General features: G+C 37.8%; 1 protein-coding gene across 1 annotated transcript in view; it reads left to right on the top strand.

Moving 5' to 3' along the window:
• LOC131144266 (chloroplast sensor kinase, chloroplastic) overlaps positions 1-18,704 on the top strand; it is a 37,974-nt gene that overhangs the window by 3,720 nt on the left and 15,550 nt on the right. The window contains exons 2-6 of the mRNA XM_058092802.1: positions 4,366-4,527; positions 4,673-4,981; positions 6,023-6,088; positions 6,178-6,246; positions 6,347-6,439. Of these exons, the coding sequence (XP_057948785.1) occupies positions 4,366-4,527; positions 4,673-4,981; positions 6,023-6,088; positions 6,178-6,246; positions 6,347-6,439 (699 nt within the window). The remainder of the gene's footprint in view (positions 1-4,365; positions 4,528-4,672; positions 4,982-6,022; positions 6,089-6,177; positions 6,247-6,346; positions 6,440-18,704) is intronic.

Below are 18,704 nucleotides of genomic sequence, written 5' to 3'. Positions count from 1 at the left end.
TATTCCCTATGAGTTTGGGGATTATAACAATCCCAACGAAGACACATTTTGAAAAGAACTTGTCCTAACCAACATATATAATGTAAACAAAAGATATGCACCCAAAGGCATGAGTGTTACAGAGAATAGAGATCATGGTTTTTGCGCACATGATAGAGAAGGGAATCCCCCCTGTGAACACTAAGGGATTTCTTGTTAAGCAGAAAACATGGTGTAAGAAGAGCTCAGTCCAAAAAAGTTAATAGGAATATATATATGAAAGAGTGGAGACCATGATTTGTCAAGTGAATATCTATTTTCCTTTCAACTACTCCATTTTGTTGAGGAGTATGTACCCATGAGGTTTGATGAACAATTCCTTTGGCCAAGCAAAAGATTAAAACCCATTTTGAACATATTTAAGTGCATTATTAGATTGAAAATTTTGAGTTCTAATGCCAAATTGAGATTTTATTTTTTGGTAGAATTGAGTAAACACATTAAGAAAACTCAGACCAATCTTTTAACAAGCAGATTTTGGTTATACGTAAAAAATCAATAACAACAAAACAAAACCAAGCCTAAAGTCCCACTAGGTGCGGTTGGCTATATGTATCATTTTCCGCCAATTTATATGATCATGGACCATTTCTTTTGATAGATTTAGGGCTATTAAATCCTTACTATTTCATTCCAAGTTATTTTAGGCTTACCCCTACTCTTTCTACAGCCCCCCACAATAACTGACTCACCCTTCCTCATTGGCACACTACGTGGTCTATGTTGCAAGTGTCCATACCATCTGAGTCATCCATCCCTTATCTTGTCTTCTATAAAAGTTACACCTAACTTACCATGAGTATGTTCATTTCTTAATTTATATTTCAGTGTTATACCACTCATCCATCTAAGCATTCTCATCTCAGCAACTTTTACTTTTTGGATATTCTTTTTCTTCGTCGCCCAACATTCTGATCCATATAGCATAGCTGGTCTTATAGTCATCCTATAAAACTTCTTTTTTAATTTTAAGGGTATTCTATGATTACAAAGCACACTTGAAGCATTTCTCCATTTTACCCATTCTGCTTTAACTCTACGCATTACATTATCTTCAATTTCTCCTTCAATTTGCATAATAGATCCAAGGTATCAAAATCTACAAGTGCTATTTATTTTTTCATCATCAAGTTTAACTTTGTCTCCAATATTCCTCCTACCATTGCTGAAATTATATTTCATATATTCTGTCTTATTTCTACTTATCCTAAAATCTCTAGATTCCTAAGCTTCTCTCCATAATTCTAACTTAGCCTTTACTCCGCCCCTAGTTTCATCAATCAATACAATATCATTTGCAAACAACATACACCATAGAACCTCATTTTGAATACTCTTAGTTAGTTGGTCCATTACTAAAGCAAAAAGATAAGGGCTCAAAGTAATCCTTGATGTACACCTATGATGATTGGAAATTCTCTAGTTTCTCCATCTATAGTCCTTACACTAGTCATTACTCCGTCGTTCATATCCTTAATGATATCAGAATACCTACTACATACATCATTTTTTTCTAAAACCCACCATAGAACTTCCCTAGGTATCCTATCATATGCTTTCTCTTAGTTAATAAATACCATATGCAAGTTCCTCTTCTTTTTCCTAAACTTTTCCATTAATCTTCTTAAAAGATATATAACTTCTATGGTAGATCTCCTAGGCATAAAACCAAATTGGTTTACTGCGAGGCTCGACTCTAGGTGGAAAAGATATTCTAACATGCTTTCCTAATTGAAACACACAACACTCAAAACGAGGAATAGACATGAACGTGGGAAAACTTGATATAGTTTTTGAAGAGATGCATGAATAACAGTTTTTGAAGAGTTGGATGAACTAAATGAGCTTGCGCCTTTAATCCAAGGAAACACTGTGATTATGAATTAAAGAAGCCGTATGACAAAAACCGGATAAACCATTGCCACCATCAAAATAATATATGCCATCCTTCTGAAGCCCTCCACCAATCCTAAATAACAAAATGAGAAGGAAAGAAGGTCATATAATAGCTGCGAGATTTAGTTAATTGACTAACTTGTAACACATTCAAGGGAAATTTAGGCACATATAACACAAATAGTAAAGGAAATAAAAGAATATTGTCACAACTAGAAACTAGTGTAATAGAACTTAAAGTGCAAAGTAATCGATTTCGAGGATTGAAATAAATTACGCATGATATGTGATGAGGCGCCAGAATCTAGAACCAATGGAAAGGAAGATAAAGAGGAAAGAAGCATGGCTGTACCTAAATGGGTCATGGTAGCACTAGGTGTAGAAGTCTGAGTTTGGAGTTGTTGAACCATGCGGACAGGATTGCTATACTATTCTTGGAACATGGTAGATGACGTATTCAACCTTCCAGTGTAGTGGTCAAGTGCACTTGAAGTGTCAACACTAGAATCATCCTCAGCTAGAAAATTGGCCCAAGTAGGTTTCCTATGGAGACTCCAACAGTGAAGTATAATTGTCTTTGTCACAATGTGTGCAAATACAAGAATTGCTATGAACTCTTCAACTTGATACACTACCTCTGCCACAAGTGCCATTGAAACCTCATCTTCGCCCTCTAGCTCTTCTTCTACCATAATCAGAGGTAGTGCTAAGTTGCTCGCTATGGTTAAATTATCATGGGAAAAATCTTGAGAGTCATCTTTGTTGGTTTGTTGAACTCTAGCATATACTTCATTCATGGATGGTATGGATTACTGGCGAGAGTCTAATCTTAGATGGTTTGAAGCTTATGACTTAGTACAGATAGAAAGCTGGCAGCAAAGGACTCTGCTAGTTGCTGCTTAATCATCTCAATGTTGGAACTAATTGGTTGATCCATATTGAGTGACTCCTACATACCTTTCAGAGTAATAGAATTCTCAAATGGACCTACCTTCTTGGTTGTACTTGAAAAACTTCTCATAAAAAACACAAGTTCAATTATCTTGTCTAAGCTTTCAAGAAGATCATTCATACAACCTTGGCTGTTCTATGAATCATCATATATGCAGCAATTTATGGCACCATGCTATTCCACAATTACTCTAGCAATATGCCATTCTCTTTCATCCAACTCACAATCCTTGGAAACTGGAGATGGAGGAAAATGCAACAGATACTTGGACTTCCCTTTTGCATTAATATGCACACACACTTCCAGAGACCACAGCAAGAAGTTAAGAGGATCCAACCAATTTGATGGGTGTGATCTCTATGTAAACAGTGTAAGCCGAACTCTCTCTATAGAGGCTATTAGGACGAACCTCAATATGCTACAATATGCATACACCAGTCAACAATGCGGAATCAGGCAGCACACAATCAAAGAAGAGTACTTCAGACCTTAAAAAGTCCAGAACTTTAAGAGGTAGCTATGACGACAGAACTGAACTTGCAATGTTTCTTGGAGGAATGACTTGACCCCACAGAACAGGGCAGACCACAACAAAGCACTACAGCAACTTTATAAACAGCCTAGCAGCAACTAGAAGTGAGTGCAGGCAGAAACAGAATAAAATAGTTGTCAAACTACAATTGAAACCAACCAGAAACTTATACAAGATTGCAAGCATTCAATCACAGACATGTGCAACGTCAAAACAGCCACAACCAGCCTGTAGAAGCAGTGCACCAGGATCAGTATGCATCTGACTTTGCATCAGCAAACTACCATGAAAATGCATGCAAACAAGGATGCTGTACTGCCTAATGGAGAGGAAGAGTGCCCCTAGACGACTCTCAAACCAATCAAACAATCAGATTTGAGAACTGTTTAGGGAAAGATGAAAAAAAGAAAAAGAAAAATAGAGTATAAAAAAAGAAAAATAGTGTGTCCAAGATCAACTCAGACAAATCATATTTGGAGGAGATTAGTGCTCTGATACCATGTTGTGAAGTTAGAGATGGAGAAGAGAAGAATAAGAAAAGGGAAGAGAAGAAGAGAAAGAGGAGAGAAAAAACTGGTGGCAGTTTTTTGGAGCCTTACATACAGCTTCAGGTCTGCCCTATTATGTATTAATAATAAAAAAAACTTGAAGGACAAAGACCCCCACTGACACCACGTAATTATGAAAATAGTCTATTCTTTTCTAACAAAACTTAAAAGTTAGAATGATTGGTTTTCCAGTAATATACACTACAAAACCAACTTGAATGGTCAAAATTGATTTATATACATATGATTCACGCACTAATCATTGATAATTAGAAGCTTTACTGGAACTAATACAGTCGACATGATTACTGAAGGTGTGTCCCGCTTGAAGCTACATCTTTATCTTGGAGGCGATAAGATCTGTCAAAATGTTCATGACATAACCTACTGTTGTGCAGGTCTATGTTAGACCAGCTGGTAGCTATGTTATGGACCGGTTGGAGCTACGTCGAGTTGCTTTATATCCTGGTGTGAGTGCAGATGACGTTGTGATATTGATTGGTAATTTTAGTATTCCTACAGGCTTACGTGCTGCGGAGGCTGCTCTTTCAAATCAGCAGGTATGATTTGATCAACGCTGTGTTCCAAACAACTTTAGTAATCTTTTTTTTGCTTATTATTGTTGTATTATTTATTATCATCATCATTATTATTGTTGTTGTTGTTATTACTATTATTATTAGAGTTTTTACGTATGAACTGTAGGCAGAGGTTATACCCGAGTTCCGGGCTGTGGTCTTCCCCATGGTGAAACATCCTTTTGTTGTGGGGTTTCTGGTTGCTGAGCTTCCAATGGTGGAATCATGCAGCAATTCACAAGCGGAAGGGCATGATTTAATGCATTGCCCATCTCCTGAGGAAGCTTATGCTCTGCCACGACGTTCAGATTTGAAACTCTTGGAAAATCAAACTCTCAAGGATGACTCATTGAAAATGTGCAAGTTCACTGCAGAGCAGAGATCAAATGCCATTAACATTTCTCGCTCTATTGCAATGGCATATGTCATGGATCAGGTTGTTCAACAGAACTATACCAAGTTGCTATCTTACTTACTCATAACAGACTCCATAGCTCTTAATTACAGAAATTTTAAGCGCTCCCCCCCCTTTCCTTTTTTTTAAGAAGCCTTTAGTTTTGGAGTGTGCTGTTTATATATTAAGCATTCACCCTGCTCAAATAATAGGCGGGTCAAGCCCATCAACCCTGACTATCTTATGTCCTCTACAAACCAAACTTATTCCTTCTTGCTAGAACATGCTAACTGCACAGTAGAACAATGTGAGTAATGTATATGTGCTGCATATTTTTATGTTTACCATTGGTAGTGTATTAAGAGTCAAAAACATTCTAGTCAAGTTTCAAACTTCAGAGCCCGGTTTGTGGCTTTGTGCTACTAAGAGTCAGATAATTTTTGCGACTGAGAAGCATTTCTGTGCAGTCCTTGAAAGAAAATTTTGATATCTCATTGAGATATGAACCTGTGTTAGTTTGTTGTGTGGAAATGCCAAAGTTAAAGTTCCTTTTTCCTTCAGTTGCATTCAGGAATTGGGATTTGTGATGCTCAATGATTCATACGGTATGTTTGGTTTGTAGTATGGAATGGGGTAGGACAGGAATGGAATGAAAATTTGAATGGGAGCATGATGAAATCAAGCGAGAAATTTGATTCAATTCCATTCAATTAGCAAACATTCGATAGTGGTTAAGTGACAGCAATATCACTTAATTAACTAGCTCCATTGTTGATTTTATATCAATTTTATCTTAAACAGTTTATGCTGTCATACCAATCGGAAGTTAATTTATTTATAATCTCATTTCCTGCACCAGTGAACTGTGGGGATTATTTTAATAATCACCTGCTGGTTGCTTCTTTGTAGTACCTTCTTATTGCTTTCTTCAGATTTGGGTTCTCAAGAGACTGCAAAATCATATATTAGGTTGTTCTTCATGGGTGCTTGATTTCCATTGTCAATATGCTGGAGATTTGACTTTCTGCTTCTTATTGGCTTTTTCTGTAGCTTGAAATCTGATTTTTCTGCATGACTCAACAGAAAGCAATGTTACTTCAGCACTCCTCTTGGCAAAATAATGTTAGGATGAGTAAACTGGTTGAGCAAGTAAGATGCTGTATAATACTGTTTTTCTGTTTTTTGAATGAATTGAAAATGTTAACTTCTCATTTTATTTTTCATCTTATTTCACTCAGATTCGTGGTCCTCTTTCCAGCATTCGGACATTAAGTAAAATGTTATCTCTTCATGTGAAGGGAAGTGAGGTCTGTTTGGATTTGCTTCTTAACTTTTGTACCTTTTTTTTTTTTTTTTTAAATGTAATATTTTTTTTTTTGAAGAAGGCAGCATCATTATGTCTTGCAGATATCTTTTGATATTGTTGAAGACATTCTAGTGCAAGGCGATCGTATAAAAGATACCCTTCAGCAACTTCAGGATGCTGTTTACCTGACAAAGGCACATTCTCTCCACCGGTTCTTTCCGCCTTTTCCAGATGTCCTTTTAAGTTATAATGTTTTATTCTGTTTGTTTTCTTTCTTTCTTTTTTCTTTTTTTGGTTGCTGTTTTTTATCCTTGTCCTCTTTTTTCACAATAACATAAAAGATATTTCCTTCTGTGTCTTAAAATATTTTTATTTTTTAAAATTTTATTTCCTAGGTGGTTAGGGTGAAAACTGAAACTTGCTAGTGATGTTTTTCAATTAAGGAGGAATTAGACCCCAGATCATGAGGTGTTAGCTTATTGTGAAGAATTTTGTAAAATCCTTGAAAGTCGAAGGACCCATTTAATTGTGGGAGACAAATTTCATTTTCCATTTTAGTTTTTCAAAAAAAAAAAAAAAAACAAAAAGTTGAGCTAATTTTTCATTTTTAGGAAATTTGTATGAAATAAATGAACAACAATAAAAAGTTTCGGCACTATTTTGCTATTTGCTTGTGAAGATAGTCATATTTTCCATTTTTCATGCGAAAATGCCATCTTGTTTTTTCGTGTTTTCAGATTTACATAAAAAAGTTGGAAAACAAATTTTTTAATTATTTTCTAGATTTCTAATTTTTACTTTGTGCATGGGAGGTGTTAGTGCAACTAAACATAGAGTTTATGATAGTTTATATGCTACACTAGAAACAAAAGAAGGGGAGAGAAACATATAAAACTTGCTAAAGCTAGAGAAAAAAAGTGCTAAGATTTAGGTAATGCAAAATGTATAAAGGATGAGAATGATAATGTCATGGTTAAAGGAGAAGACATAAAAAGAGGGGGCAAAGATACTTTAAGAAGTTGTTTAATGAAAAACAAATTGAAAGCTTGAACTTAGAAGGGACAAATGAGGAAAAGACTAAAAATATGAGATTTATTACAAAATCAGAGTCATTGAAGTTAAGATAGCCTTAAAGAAGATGAGAAGTGGGAAATTTATATGACCGGTTAACATCCCAATTGAAGTTTGGAAATGTTTAGGGAATAATGGAAGTATTTGGTTAGCTAATCTATTCAACACTACAATAAAAACCAATAAAATGCTAGAGGAGTGGAGGAAAAACACGTTAATACCTATATACAAAAACAAAGGTGATATCCAAAATTGTAACAAATAACGACTATCATAGAATCAAACTTATGAGTCATATGATGAAACTGTGGGAAAGGGTAATTGAACTAAGAGTAAGATTAGAAATGAGGGTCTCAGATAATCAATTTGATTTTATGCCTGGGACTAGGAGATTGACAACAAAATTTATTTATCTTTTTAAAAAAGTTAATGGCAAAATTTAGGGAAAAGAAGAGAGATTTGCATATAGTTTTTTTAACCTAGAGAAAGCCTATGATAAAGTATTTAGGGAAGTTATTTAGTGGGTTTTAGAAAAGGAGTATGCAGTAGATATACTAATGTCATTAAGGATATGTATGATAGAGTAACAATTAGTGTTAAAACTGTATGAGGATAGCATAGAGGATTCCCAATCACAATAGGTGTACAACAAGGTTCTATTTTGGGCCCTTATCTTTTTGCTTTAGTGATCGATGAACTCACTAGAAATATCTAAACAAGATCCCATGGTGTATGTTGTTTGCAGATGATATTGTTTTGATTGATGAAAGTAGGAATGAAGTAGAATCTAAGTTGGAATTGTGGAGAACAACTTTAGAATCTAGAGGTTTTAGGATAAGTAAAAATAAGATAGAATATATGAAATGTAATTTATTACCTAAGGAGGAATATTTTGACAATCAAGAAATTAATAACATTAGTAGATTTCAATACCTTGGACCTATTACGCAAGTGGAAGGAGAAATTGAAGAAGATGTAATATATAGTTAAAGCAGGTTGGGTAATATGGAGGAGTGCTTTGGGTGTATATTGTGTGATCGTTGAATACTCTTGAAATTAGAAGGAAAGTTCTATAGGACAATTGTAAGACCAGCCGTGTTCTACGGGCAGAGGGCAATTAAGAAACAACATATCTAGAAAGTAAAAGTTGCTGAATGCAAATGCTAAGGTATGAGTGGTATAAAATTAAAGGATAAATTAATAAACAAACATGTTCACAATAACTTACCATAGCACCTGTAGAAGATAAGTTAAAGTTGGGGTGGGGGCGGGGGGAAGGGGAGAACGACTTAGATAGTTTAGGCATTTGAGATGCAGGCTAAGTATTGCATGGAATGAGATATGAGCTTGTTAGGTTGTAGAAGGGGTTGGGTAGACCCAAAACAACATGGAACGAGATGGTTAGGAAGGATTTAATAACACTAAGCTAGCTGAGGAAAATACGCTCGATCATATGAATTGGCAGAAAATGATTCTTATAACCAACCCTAGCTACAGAGACTTGAGGCTTCCTATTGTTGTTGTTTGCTTTGCATATGGGAACATGAAATTTGGATCTTTGACTAATTTGTGTATTTTATGTATTGAGTTTCTTCCAAATCCATACAAATCTAAATTTAAGCTCTAAAATCCATGATCCAAATTACTACCTTATGTAATTTTTGGAAAAATGAAAGAAAATTGTCTTTTTTTGTAGTTATTGGGAAATATAGAAAAAAAAAAAATTGTTCAGCACATTTAAACAAACTCTTTATTTTCTACCTTTTTTATATAAATATTGAAAAACAAAAAAATAACTAAAATTTTTATGGTACTTTGGAAAAATAAAAATGGAAAATGAAAAATGTTTTCCTTAACTACATGAGGCCTAAAATTTTATCCATTTATTCATGAAGTAATACGAATGATTTAGCTATTCTTTGAAAAATGTAATTGAATAGAGGTAATGAAGTTGCAAAGTTATTTCATTCATAAATGCAACAAATTGCAAGTATTGAGTGGCATTTTGGTGATCAATTCAAATTTTAAGTTATTCGTCAATGCAACCTGTAGCAAGGAATGCTTTATGATCGCTTCAAATCAGAATTTTACATCCCAATATACAGACATAAGTTGGTCATAAAACAACTACAATGTATGTCAGTGGCTGCAAATTGGAGTAACATTGTGATTCTATTGTAAAGTTTGGAAATTGTTGTAATGAACCTTACTGGGAACTCATGTCCTGATGCCTTCCCATGTCAAAAGTTCAGTTATGTACTTTCATGGAACCTTGCTCCCCCATGACAGATTTGCAGTCCATCAAGTTCAGAACTTCTTTCCATAAAAAAATGAGTAGATATAAATTTAAGAATTAATTATAATCCACAAGTTCACTTCTATTGTAAAAGACACGATATATATTCACAGTACAGTGTAAACAATGCAAAAGTTATAGAAATCATGTGTACATTTATAAAAGGTATATAATAGATACTAAAATTATTACAACAAATATTTATGGTGTGAGGAAGGGAGGGTGCCTTGGGATAACGTTTACTTTGATCCATCACCCACCTTGTCCACTGCCTATATTTTTCTTCTTTAGCCTAAAAAAGAAAATCCTAAAAAAAAATCCTTGTGTGCGCAAGTTGAGACAAAACTGTTAGGTGTGGATGAAAATATAATCTCTATGTATACCTGTACTAATTAAATGGAGTCCATTGTATTTATATAGTTGGATTAGCTTGTATGTTATGTTATGATTCAAGACACATAAAATGTCACAAGAGTGCACGAAGCTCCCATGTCATATCTTTGAAAAAAAATTATCTTATAAATCCCATAGTTTTGTGCATCATACTAAAAATAATGCGTTGTTTTATATTTTTTATTGTCTTGCCTATATGTTTGAGAATATATCAAAAAGGCTTTGCAATCAGTCAGAAGTTGATCTATCAAGTAGTTAGAGAATTGAGAGCGGTATTGATAAAGGTCTTCTTCCTCCAATACCGTCTGATTTTGAGGTAGAAAATGGGGATGGAAACTATGATAAGGAAAAGTTCTCACACTCAAAGATGATCTAAAGCAGTTTCTGTGACTCTGAAAATAGTTTTTTAGTCGATCAACTGCTAGCTGATTTAGTCATGGAAGGAGAAGATGATTGGGCTCAACTGTCAAAGAGAATTTTTGCAAATGAGGGGGAGAAGATTTCGAAGCAGAGTGTCACGGACCCCCAAAATGGGACTCAAGTAAGGGCCGTGTGGCACTCGTTGAGAGCTCTCCCTCGACAAGTCAGCCAAGTCTCACACGTTCAAGCCTGCAATCAAGAGCACCTGGTGAGTCTCAATACTCAAGAAAACCAAGGAACAATAGGATATCACACGAGTAATATATTCTTATACACCGAATAAGACTATAACAATAAGAGATATCACAATCCAAGGCAACAAAACACCACAATGAAAAGGACTACTTGTATTATTCAACTACGAGAGAATAATCATATAAACGATAACACAGATAATCATATATTCATTCCAAATCCCTGGAGAATAAAATTATAGCAGTATCTCACTCCCCCTTTTCCCCATTACATTGTCACTCCCTAACATCCTCCCCCACTCATTTTATCGACGTCCTCGTCGATTTGTTGTAGAAGGGCTTCGCACTCTGCTGATGTCGAAGTAGATGTCGTTGACTACGAATTTATGAAATCTTCAATCTTCTGTATGGCATGTTGAAGGTTTTCTGCCTTTTCCCAACTATTCTCTTCTTCCACCAGTCCCAGCCACTGAATCAGAAATTGTTGTTGTTGACGACTCTGTCTGCAATGATCTCTTGGACTTCCTTGTTGATAGGCTGCCTTCTGGAAATTGTTGATCTCCTTAACTTTTGTCGGTGCAGATCTGCTGCATCTGTGTGGAATGGCTTTAAATTGCTTACATGAAACACGGGATGGACTGGACGTCTGTGGCTTTTCATCTACTCGGATTGCTCGAGCCGATAAGATGCATGTCCCACCTTCTCGATCACTCTGATTGGACCTTCGTAACGGCGTAACAACCTTTTATCCTTGCCGCGAAGAAATCGAAATGTCTCCGGCGGCACTTTTACAAGAACCAGATCTCTAGCTTTAAATTGTTGTGGTCGTCTCCCTTTGTCAGCCCATTTCTTCATGCGCTTCGATGCTTTTTCTAATTGAGCTTGAGTGACTTCGATGTTTTGCAACCAATTTTTCGTGAATTGGTATGCTTTCGGGCAATTTCCTTTGTATGGACCATCTAAAGTGTGCGAGAGAGTCGGTTGTTGACCTGTCACAATCACAAAAGGGCTTTTATTAGTCGCAGAAGATTTCATAGAGTTAAAACAGAATTGTGCCATGTGCAGTAAAGTAACCCAATTTTTCTGATTGGAGTGAACAAAATGTCGCAAGTATTCTTCCAGCATCCCATTAAAACGTTCGGTCTAACCATCTGTTTGTGGGTGATAGCTGGTGGACAGATTAAGGTTTGAACCTTTCTGGATCACCCCAATATTTCACCACATGCTTGAAGAATAGCTAAGCTGTCTTTTCTGCTGAACATGGCTTCGAGACTGGTACGAAAGTAGCATACTTAGAGAATCGGTCAATCACCACCAAAATTGTGTCATACTCCTCTACTTTTGGCAGCGAGGAAATGAAGTCCAAAGAGACACTCTCCCATGGCCTGGCAGGCACTAGCAATGGCTCCAATAAACCCGAGGTCTTCTTTCTTTCTACCTTGTCTTGTTGACAGATCAAGCAAGTTTTGGTATAACTCATCACATCATCTTGTATATTCGCCCAATAGTACCCCCGTGTAATCAATGCCCGAGTTCTTCGCCATCTCGGATGACCAGCCCACAACATATCATGACACTCTTTTAGTAAGATTTTCCTCAAGTTTCTAGCCTTTAGTCATTATCAGTCCATCTTCTACCCAGAATTGTCGTGTCTTCCCTTCTTCTATTAGTTTGCTCAGTGACTGCGCCTACTGGTCTGTACTTAAATGTTCCCTGATACGCCACCCTACTAGTTGATAGATGACTGATGAGTTTCAATGCTGCTAATTCGGTTTTTCTACTTAAAGCATCAGCCACTTCATTCGTATTCCCTACTTTATATTCAAAATCAAGATTAAATTCAGCTAGCTTCTCCTGCCAACAGGCTTGTTTTGACGTTTGTCTAGGTTGTGACAAAAAGTGAGTAACTGCCACATTATCGGTTTTTACCACAAATTTGGACCCCAAGAGATAGTGCCTCCACACCCGAAGATAGTGTACCATTGCGAGAAGCTCCTTTTCCTGTGCTGTATAGTTCCGTTCGAAACCCGATAATTTTCTATTTTCAAAAGCAATTTAATGCCCTTCGTGCAAGAGAACTCCCCCTAATGCAAAGTCTGAGGCATCTACTTGCACTTCAAATGGTTTTGTCATATCAGGAAGGATTAGCACAGGATCTCCTACAATCTTTTCCTTTAATTCAACGAATGCTGATTGACACTCTTCTGACCACCCCTATGGTACCCCCTTCCTCAGTAAATTTGTTAACAATACAACTCTTCTGGAGTACCCGTCTATAAACTTTCGATAGTAGTTGGCTAGACCCAAGAAAGATCGCAGTTCTCTAACAGATGTAGGTGCTCGCCACTCCTTGATAGTTTTTACTTTAGCTGAATCCATCCGTATCTGGCCCTCCTCAATGATATGCCCCAAGAATTTAATACACTTTTGAGCGAAAGCACACTTCTCCCCTTTTACATATAACTGATTTTCTTTGAGTTTTTGAAAAACCTTCCGAAGATGATCTTTATGTTCTTCTAAGGATGCGCTGAAAACCATTATGTCATCAAGGTAAACAAATACAAACTGATCAAGGTAGTCCCAAAAAACCTGATTCATTAGAGAACAAAAGGTAGCAGGTGCATTTGTTAGCCCAAAAGGCATGACAAGGAATTCAAATGCTCCATACCGGGTGACACAAGTGGTTTTCGGTTCATCTCCTTCAACAATGCGCACTTGATGATATCCCGACCTCAAGTCTAGTTTTGGGAAATATCTAGCTGTACTTAACTGGTAAAAAATATCAGCAATCAGTGGAATGGGATACTTGTTGCGCACCGTCACCTTATTAAGAGTCCGATAATCTACACACAAGCGTAAACTACCATCTTGTTTCTTCTGAAATAACACTGGGGCCCCAAAAGGTGCTTTTGAAGGACGGATGAACCCTATTGCAATAAGATCATTTAGTTGCCTTCTAAGTTCAGCTAACTCCGGCGGTGCCATTTGATAAGGGGCACGTGTTGGCAGCTTTACTCCTGGAAAAAGTTCAATTTCGTGGTCAATCTGTCGTCGAGGTGGTAAAACCCTTGGTAGCTGTTTCGGGATCACCTCCTTGAACTCTTCTAAAACTTCCTTAATCTCAAGTGGATATTTCCCTACCTCTGCATCTTCTGAGATTATCAGTAGAACCACGAAAGAAGATTCTCCCCTTTTTACTCTTTTTTTGAATTGGAGGGCTGAAAGCAACTTTCTTTCATCGAAATTGTTGTAGGTTGCGGGGACTGCACAAGGTGCACTTCCCATTATCACAAGACAATCCGCAGCTGGGATCGGCATTGAGCGTGTCACTTTAAGAAAATCCATCCCCAATACCACATCAAAGTCGTCAAGGGGTGCCACAGTGAAATCAATTGTTCCAGACCATGATCCCATTTGGCATTCCACTTTAGGTGCTACCCCCACCATGGTTAACGCTTGAGAATTCACTGCTTTTAACTTGCCCACATCCTTATCTACTTGCAATTCTAATCGTTGAACTTTAGAATCAACAATGAAATTATGAGTGACCCCTGTATCAATCATGGCCTTGATTTTCTTTCCATTCAAAAGTAGATCAACGTACATTAGTCCCTTCTTCTGAGACTTATTGTTAATTACTTGACGCTCTAATGCCCCCAAAAATCTCAATGCTCTCACCATATTTGGTTGTTCTTCTGGGGTTGTTGTCGAGGTTTCGGTTTCCCCTCGAAGGGCCTTTATAGCATTCAAAGCTTTATGTTCAGGGCACTCCACCACTCGATGTGGTCCCATGCAAAGAAAACAAGAGATCGGTTGACGCTCTCCACCCCCCGTTCGTCCGCCCCTCCACTCCTTAGCCATGGACGTTCTTTTATCCTTCCAAGAACAATTTGTCTCCCTATCCCTTCCCCAATTTGTGGGCTTATACACTTTACTGGGCCTGGAATCATTATTGGCGGACGTAGGGAAATTTCGCTTCCCAGAATTATCTGAAAAATCATCCAACCATTCGACAGCAGCGAGGGTAGAAGAGAGATCACCAGCACCCTGCCGACGCAATTCATTCCTTGGCCATGTCTTCAAACCCCGAAGAAAATGAATTAGTTTGTCTGATTCGGTCATGTCTATAATGTCCAACATCAAGGCTTGGTATTCTTGTACATAGCTCCTTATTGAGCCGGTCTGTTGCAATTCTATTACTTTGTACTTTGCTATGTACTCCACATTTTTGGGATATAATTTAGTTTTCAACGCCTGTTTCAACCCTTCCCATGTGTTGATAACACATCTATTGTGCTGAATATCATTCCATTTAGTTCTCCACCACACTTTTGCATCCCCTACCAGGTATACTGTTGCCAGATTTACTCGGTCCACTTCTAGATCCACTCGTGAGCACGTGAAGTAGTGCTCCATATCAAAGAAGAAATTATCCAGCTCCTTGGCATCTCGCGTACCCCAAAAACTTTTAGGTTCCGGTACCTTCAATCGAAAACTCTCAATTGGATCTCCAACCGGCCTTTGGGCTATCTGTGCCACTGCAACTGCATTCACTTTCACAGTGATCTCTTGTAAATCCCTCTGGACTTGGACCACCGCACTTTGGACATTGCCCATCTCCTTCAAATCTTCCTTCAAAGCAGTAATGGACTCCTTAACATCTTCTACAAGGAAATCAAAATTATCCGTTAGCTCCCGTAAGGAGGCCTCAAGCTTTATTGGCTCTCCCCGTTGGGACGAAAGAGATGGCAATATGCCCTCAATATGTTCCAGCCTACTCTCAAAGGCTTCCAACTGCTCGATACTCTTCTTGAAGGCCTCAAGCTCTCTTGGCCGTTTCTCCAGGGATTTCACATGTGGAATGAATTTTTCAAGTTCCTCAAGTCTCTCTACAACTTTTGATACCCCATAGAGATTTTCTCTAGGGTTTTCTTCAGCAGCCTTAAGCTTTGTTGGCACGCTTTTCTCTTTTATCAATGTTGCCACCAACCCTTGGAGTTCACTGCACGTTCTCTCCAGGGTTACAAGTTTCGTCTCAAGCGCCTCAATGTGCTCCACTTTTCCTGACTTGTTTCTCATATTACCACTCATGGTGCTCGCACACACTGTGCTCTGATATCAACTATCATGGACCCCCAAAATGGGACTCAAGTAAGGGCCATGTGGCACTCGTTGAAAGCTCTCCCTCGACAAGTCAGCCAAGTCTCACACGTTCAAGCCTGCAATCATGAGCACCTGGTGAGTCTCAATACTCAAGAAAACCAAGGAACAATAGGATATCACACGAGCAATATATTCTTATACACCGAATAAGACTATAACAATCAGAGACATCACAATCCAAGGCAACAAAACACCACAATGAAAAGGACTACTTGTATTATTCAACTACAAGAGAATAATCATACAAACGATAACACAGATAATCATATATTCATTCCAAATCCCTGGAGAATACAATTATAGCAGTATCTCACTCCCCCTTTTCCCCACTACATTGTCACTCTCTAACACAGAGCATAATTTCCTCACAAGAAAATCAGCATTTAGGGGAAGAGATCTCTCAATTGTCCTCTGACACTAAGCAAGCATAACTTGGACTAGACTAAAGAATTGACTGAAAAGGGGTCTTTGTCCTTTTGGTCCTGAGCCTATCCATGATAAGGTGGACCTCGTTGGCATTCTTTCTGATGTTGGGATGGGTATTCATGAAGAGGCAGCTATTCCTTTGGGCGATTCGTATTCATCTAAATCTAGGAGAGATATTCTTCCCCTTCCTTTGCAGTTCTTTCTTCTTTTGATGCTTTTATGCCACAAGGAAGGTTTTGCTGGGGTAGTGCCTCCATTTTTGGCTTTGGAGGTGGTGAGAAAGACTGCTGAGACCTAAACAAACTCCTGAATGACTTGGGTTTGAAACTTGTGAGTCTTGTTGGAGTTGAGGTGAGATTGGGATTGAGTCCCTTACGAGAGGAGAAGGAAGAAGGTTAAGAAAGATTTAAAGAATGTGACCTCTTCTATTAATTATGGGGGCAAAAAGGGTATAGGTAAAAGGGGTGAACGTGTTAGATTATGAAGATTGTCAGTTGGAATTGAGGGGTCTAGGGTATGTTAGGAAAAGAAGTTTTTTTTGGGAGGTTCTGCTTAGGAGTTCTCCAGATATTGTTTTGATCTAGGAGAAAAAGCTTGAATTAGTCATGTTTTTTTTGGGGGGGGGGGGTGTTAATGGGATTTGAGAAGGACGTAATCTTTGTGCCTCTTGGGGGTTCGTGGGGGCATTCTCGTGTTATGGGATACTCATATTATATCCAGAGTGGATATTATAATGGTTTTTTTTTCCCTTTTTCTATCTTGTTAGAAGTGAGATCAAGGTCAATGATGGGTTTCTTTGGTGTATGGTCCTTCCAGGCCTGCTCTAAGGAGTTCCTTTTGGAATGAGCTTTATTATTTCTTTGGCTTTTGCTCCCCTAAGTGGATTGTTTTTTTGGGGGGGGGGGGGGTGATTTAATTGTAGTGAGGTTTCTTTGAGAAAAGAAGGGGGTGGTAGGGTTACTCCAACAAATTAGAAATTTGATTTATTCATTAGGGAGAGTGGCTTGAAGGATATTCCTTTGAATGATGCTAAATCTTCTTGGTTGGTGGTGGAGCTAGGGCAGTGGCTAGTAGACTTGATAGGTTCTTGTTCTCCAGTGAGTGCGAGGATAAGTTCCCTAATCTTTCCCAAGTCGCTCTACCTAATCGATCTCTGACCACTTTCTTATTTTGTTGGAATCTAGGAAAGTGTCTTGGGGCTTTACTCCCTTCAGGTTTGAAAATATGTGGTTGAATCATGACATTTTCTAGCCTTTGGTGAGGGATTCTTTGAGTGATGAAGTGGATAGGGGTTGGGAAGGTTTTAGATTTATGAAGAAATTGAAGAGGCTAAAAGAAAAATTGAAAGTGGAGTAGGGAGGTGTTTGGAGACATTAGGCTTAAAAAGACTAGTATTTTAGGAGATTTGGTTGAGGTAGATAGAAAGGAAGAAGTTATTAATCTCACTTAGGGGGAGGAGCTGAAAATAGTTTCCTTAAAGAATGAAATGGAAAGGTGATTTTTAAATAAATTAGAAGTTGGAGGTAGAAGACGAAGTTTAAATGGGTAAGAGACGATAGTTGTAATTCTAGACTTTTTCATAGGATAGCAAGTGGGCAAATATGAAAAATTTTGATTAGGGAGCTGCAGTTGGATAGGGGGGAAATTATCTTGGATAATAGTAGGATAGCTTTAGAGATCACTGGTTTTTATTATAATTTGTTTTCTGAGGACAAAAATAGACTGATGGTGGAAGGGTTGGAGTGGGAGCCTTTGTCTTATGATAAGATAGCTTGATTAGAGAGGTCCTTTGAGGAAGAGGAAGTGAGGTCTCCCATCTTTGGGATGGTAGGGGACAAAGCTCCAAGGACGGATGGTTTCAATCTAGCTTTTCATGAACGTTGTGCGGTGGTTAAGGATGACTTGATGAAGGTTTTTTATGAATTATACCGGAATGGGATTTTATGCAAGAGTATTAATTCTACCTTTATAACTTTGGTGCCTAAGAAAAACAGGCCTATCACCTATTAGTCTAGTATCCAACATTTATAAAATAATCATTAAAGTACTAGCTAAAAGGTTGTGTGTGGTCTTGGTAGGACTATTACGAAGGCCCAAAGTGCGTTTGTGGGGAGGAGGCAGATTGTGGATGCCATTCTAATCGTGAATGAAGTAGTTGAGGATATTAGGAGAAGGAAGAATAAGGGACTCATTTTTTAGTTGGACTTTTGAGAAACCCTGTGATAGGGTGAGCTGGAACTTCTTGGATAATATTTTTCTCAGGAAGGGTTTTGGATAGAGATGGCGAAGATGGATGGAAGGCTATATGTCAAATGCGTATTATTCAATGTTAGTGAATGGTGAGCCTAAATCTTGGTTTAGGGCTACAAGGGGGATAAGACAAGGGGGCTATCTCTCCCCTTTTTTGTTCATTTTAGAGGTGGATGTCTTGAGCTAGATAGTTGATAGAGCTGTGGATAGAGGTTTAGTGGAAGTTTCGGGAGTGGGGAGGGAGGA

Source organism: Malania oleifera, chromosome 12, assembly GCF_029873635.1.
Source record: "Malania oleifera isolate guangnan ecotype guangnan chromosome 12, ASM2987363v1, whole genome shotgun sequence".
NCBI lineage: Eukaryota > Viridiplantae > Streptophyta > Magnoliopsida > Santalales > Ximeniaceae > Malania > Malania oleifera.
The sequence above is the reverse complement of the archived record's forward strand: the minus strand, read 5'-3'. Positions and strand labels throughout refer to the sequence as shown.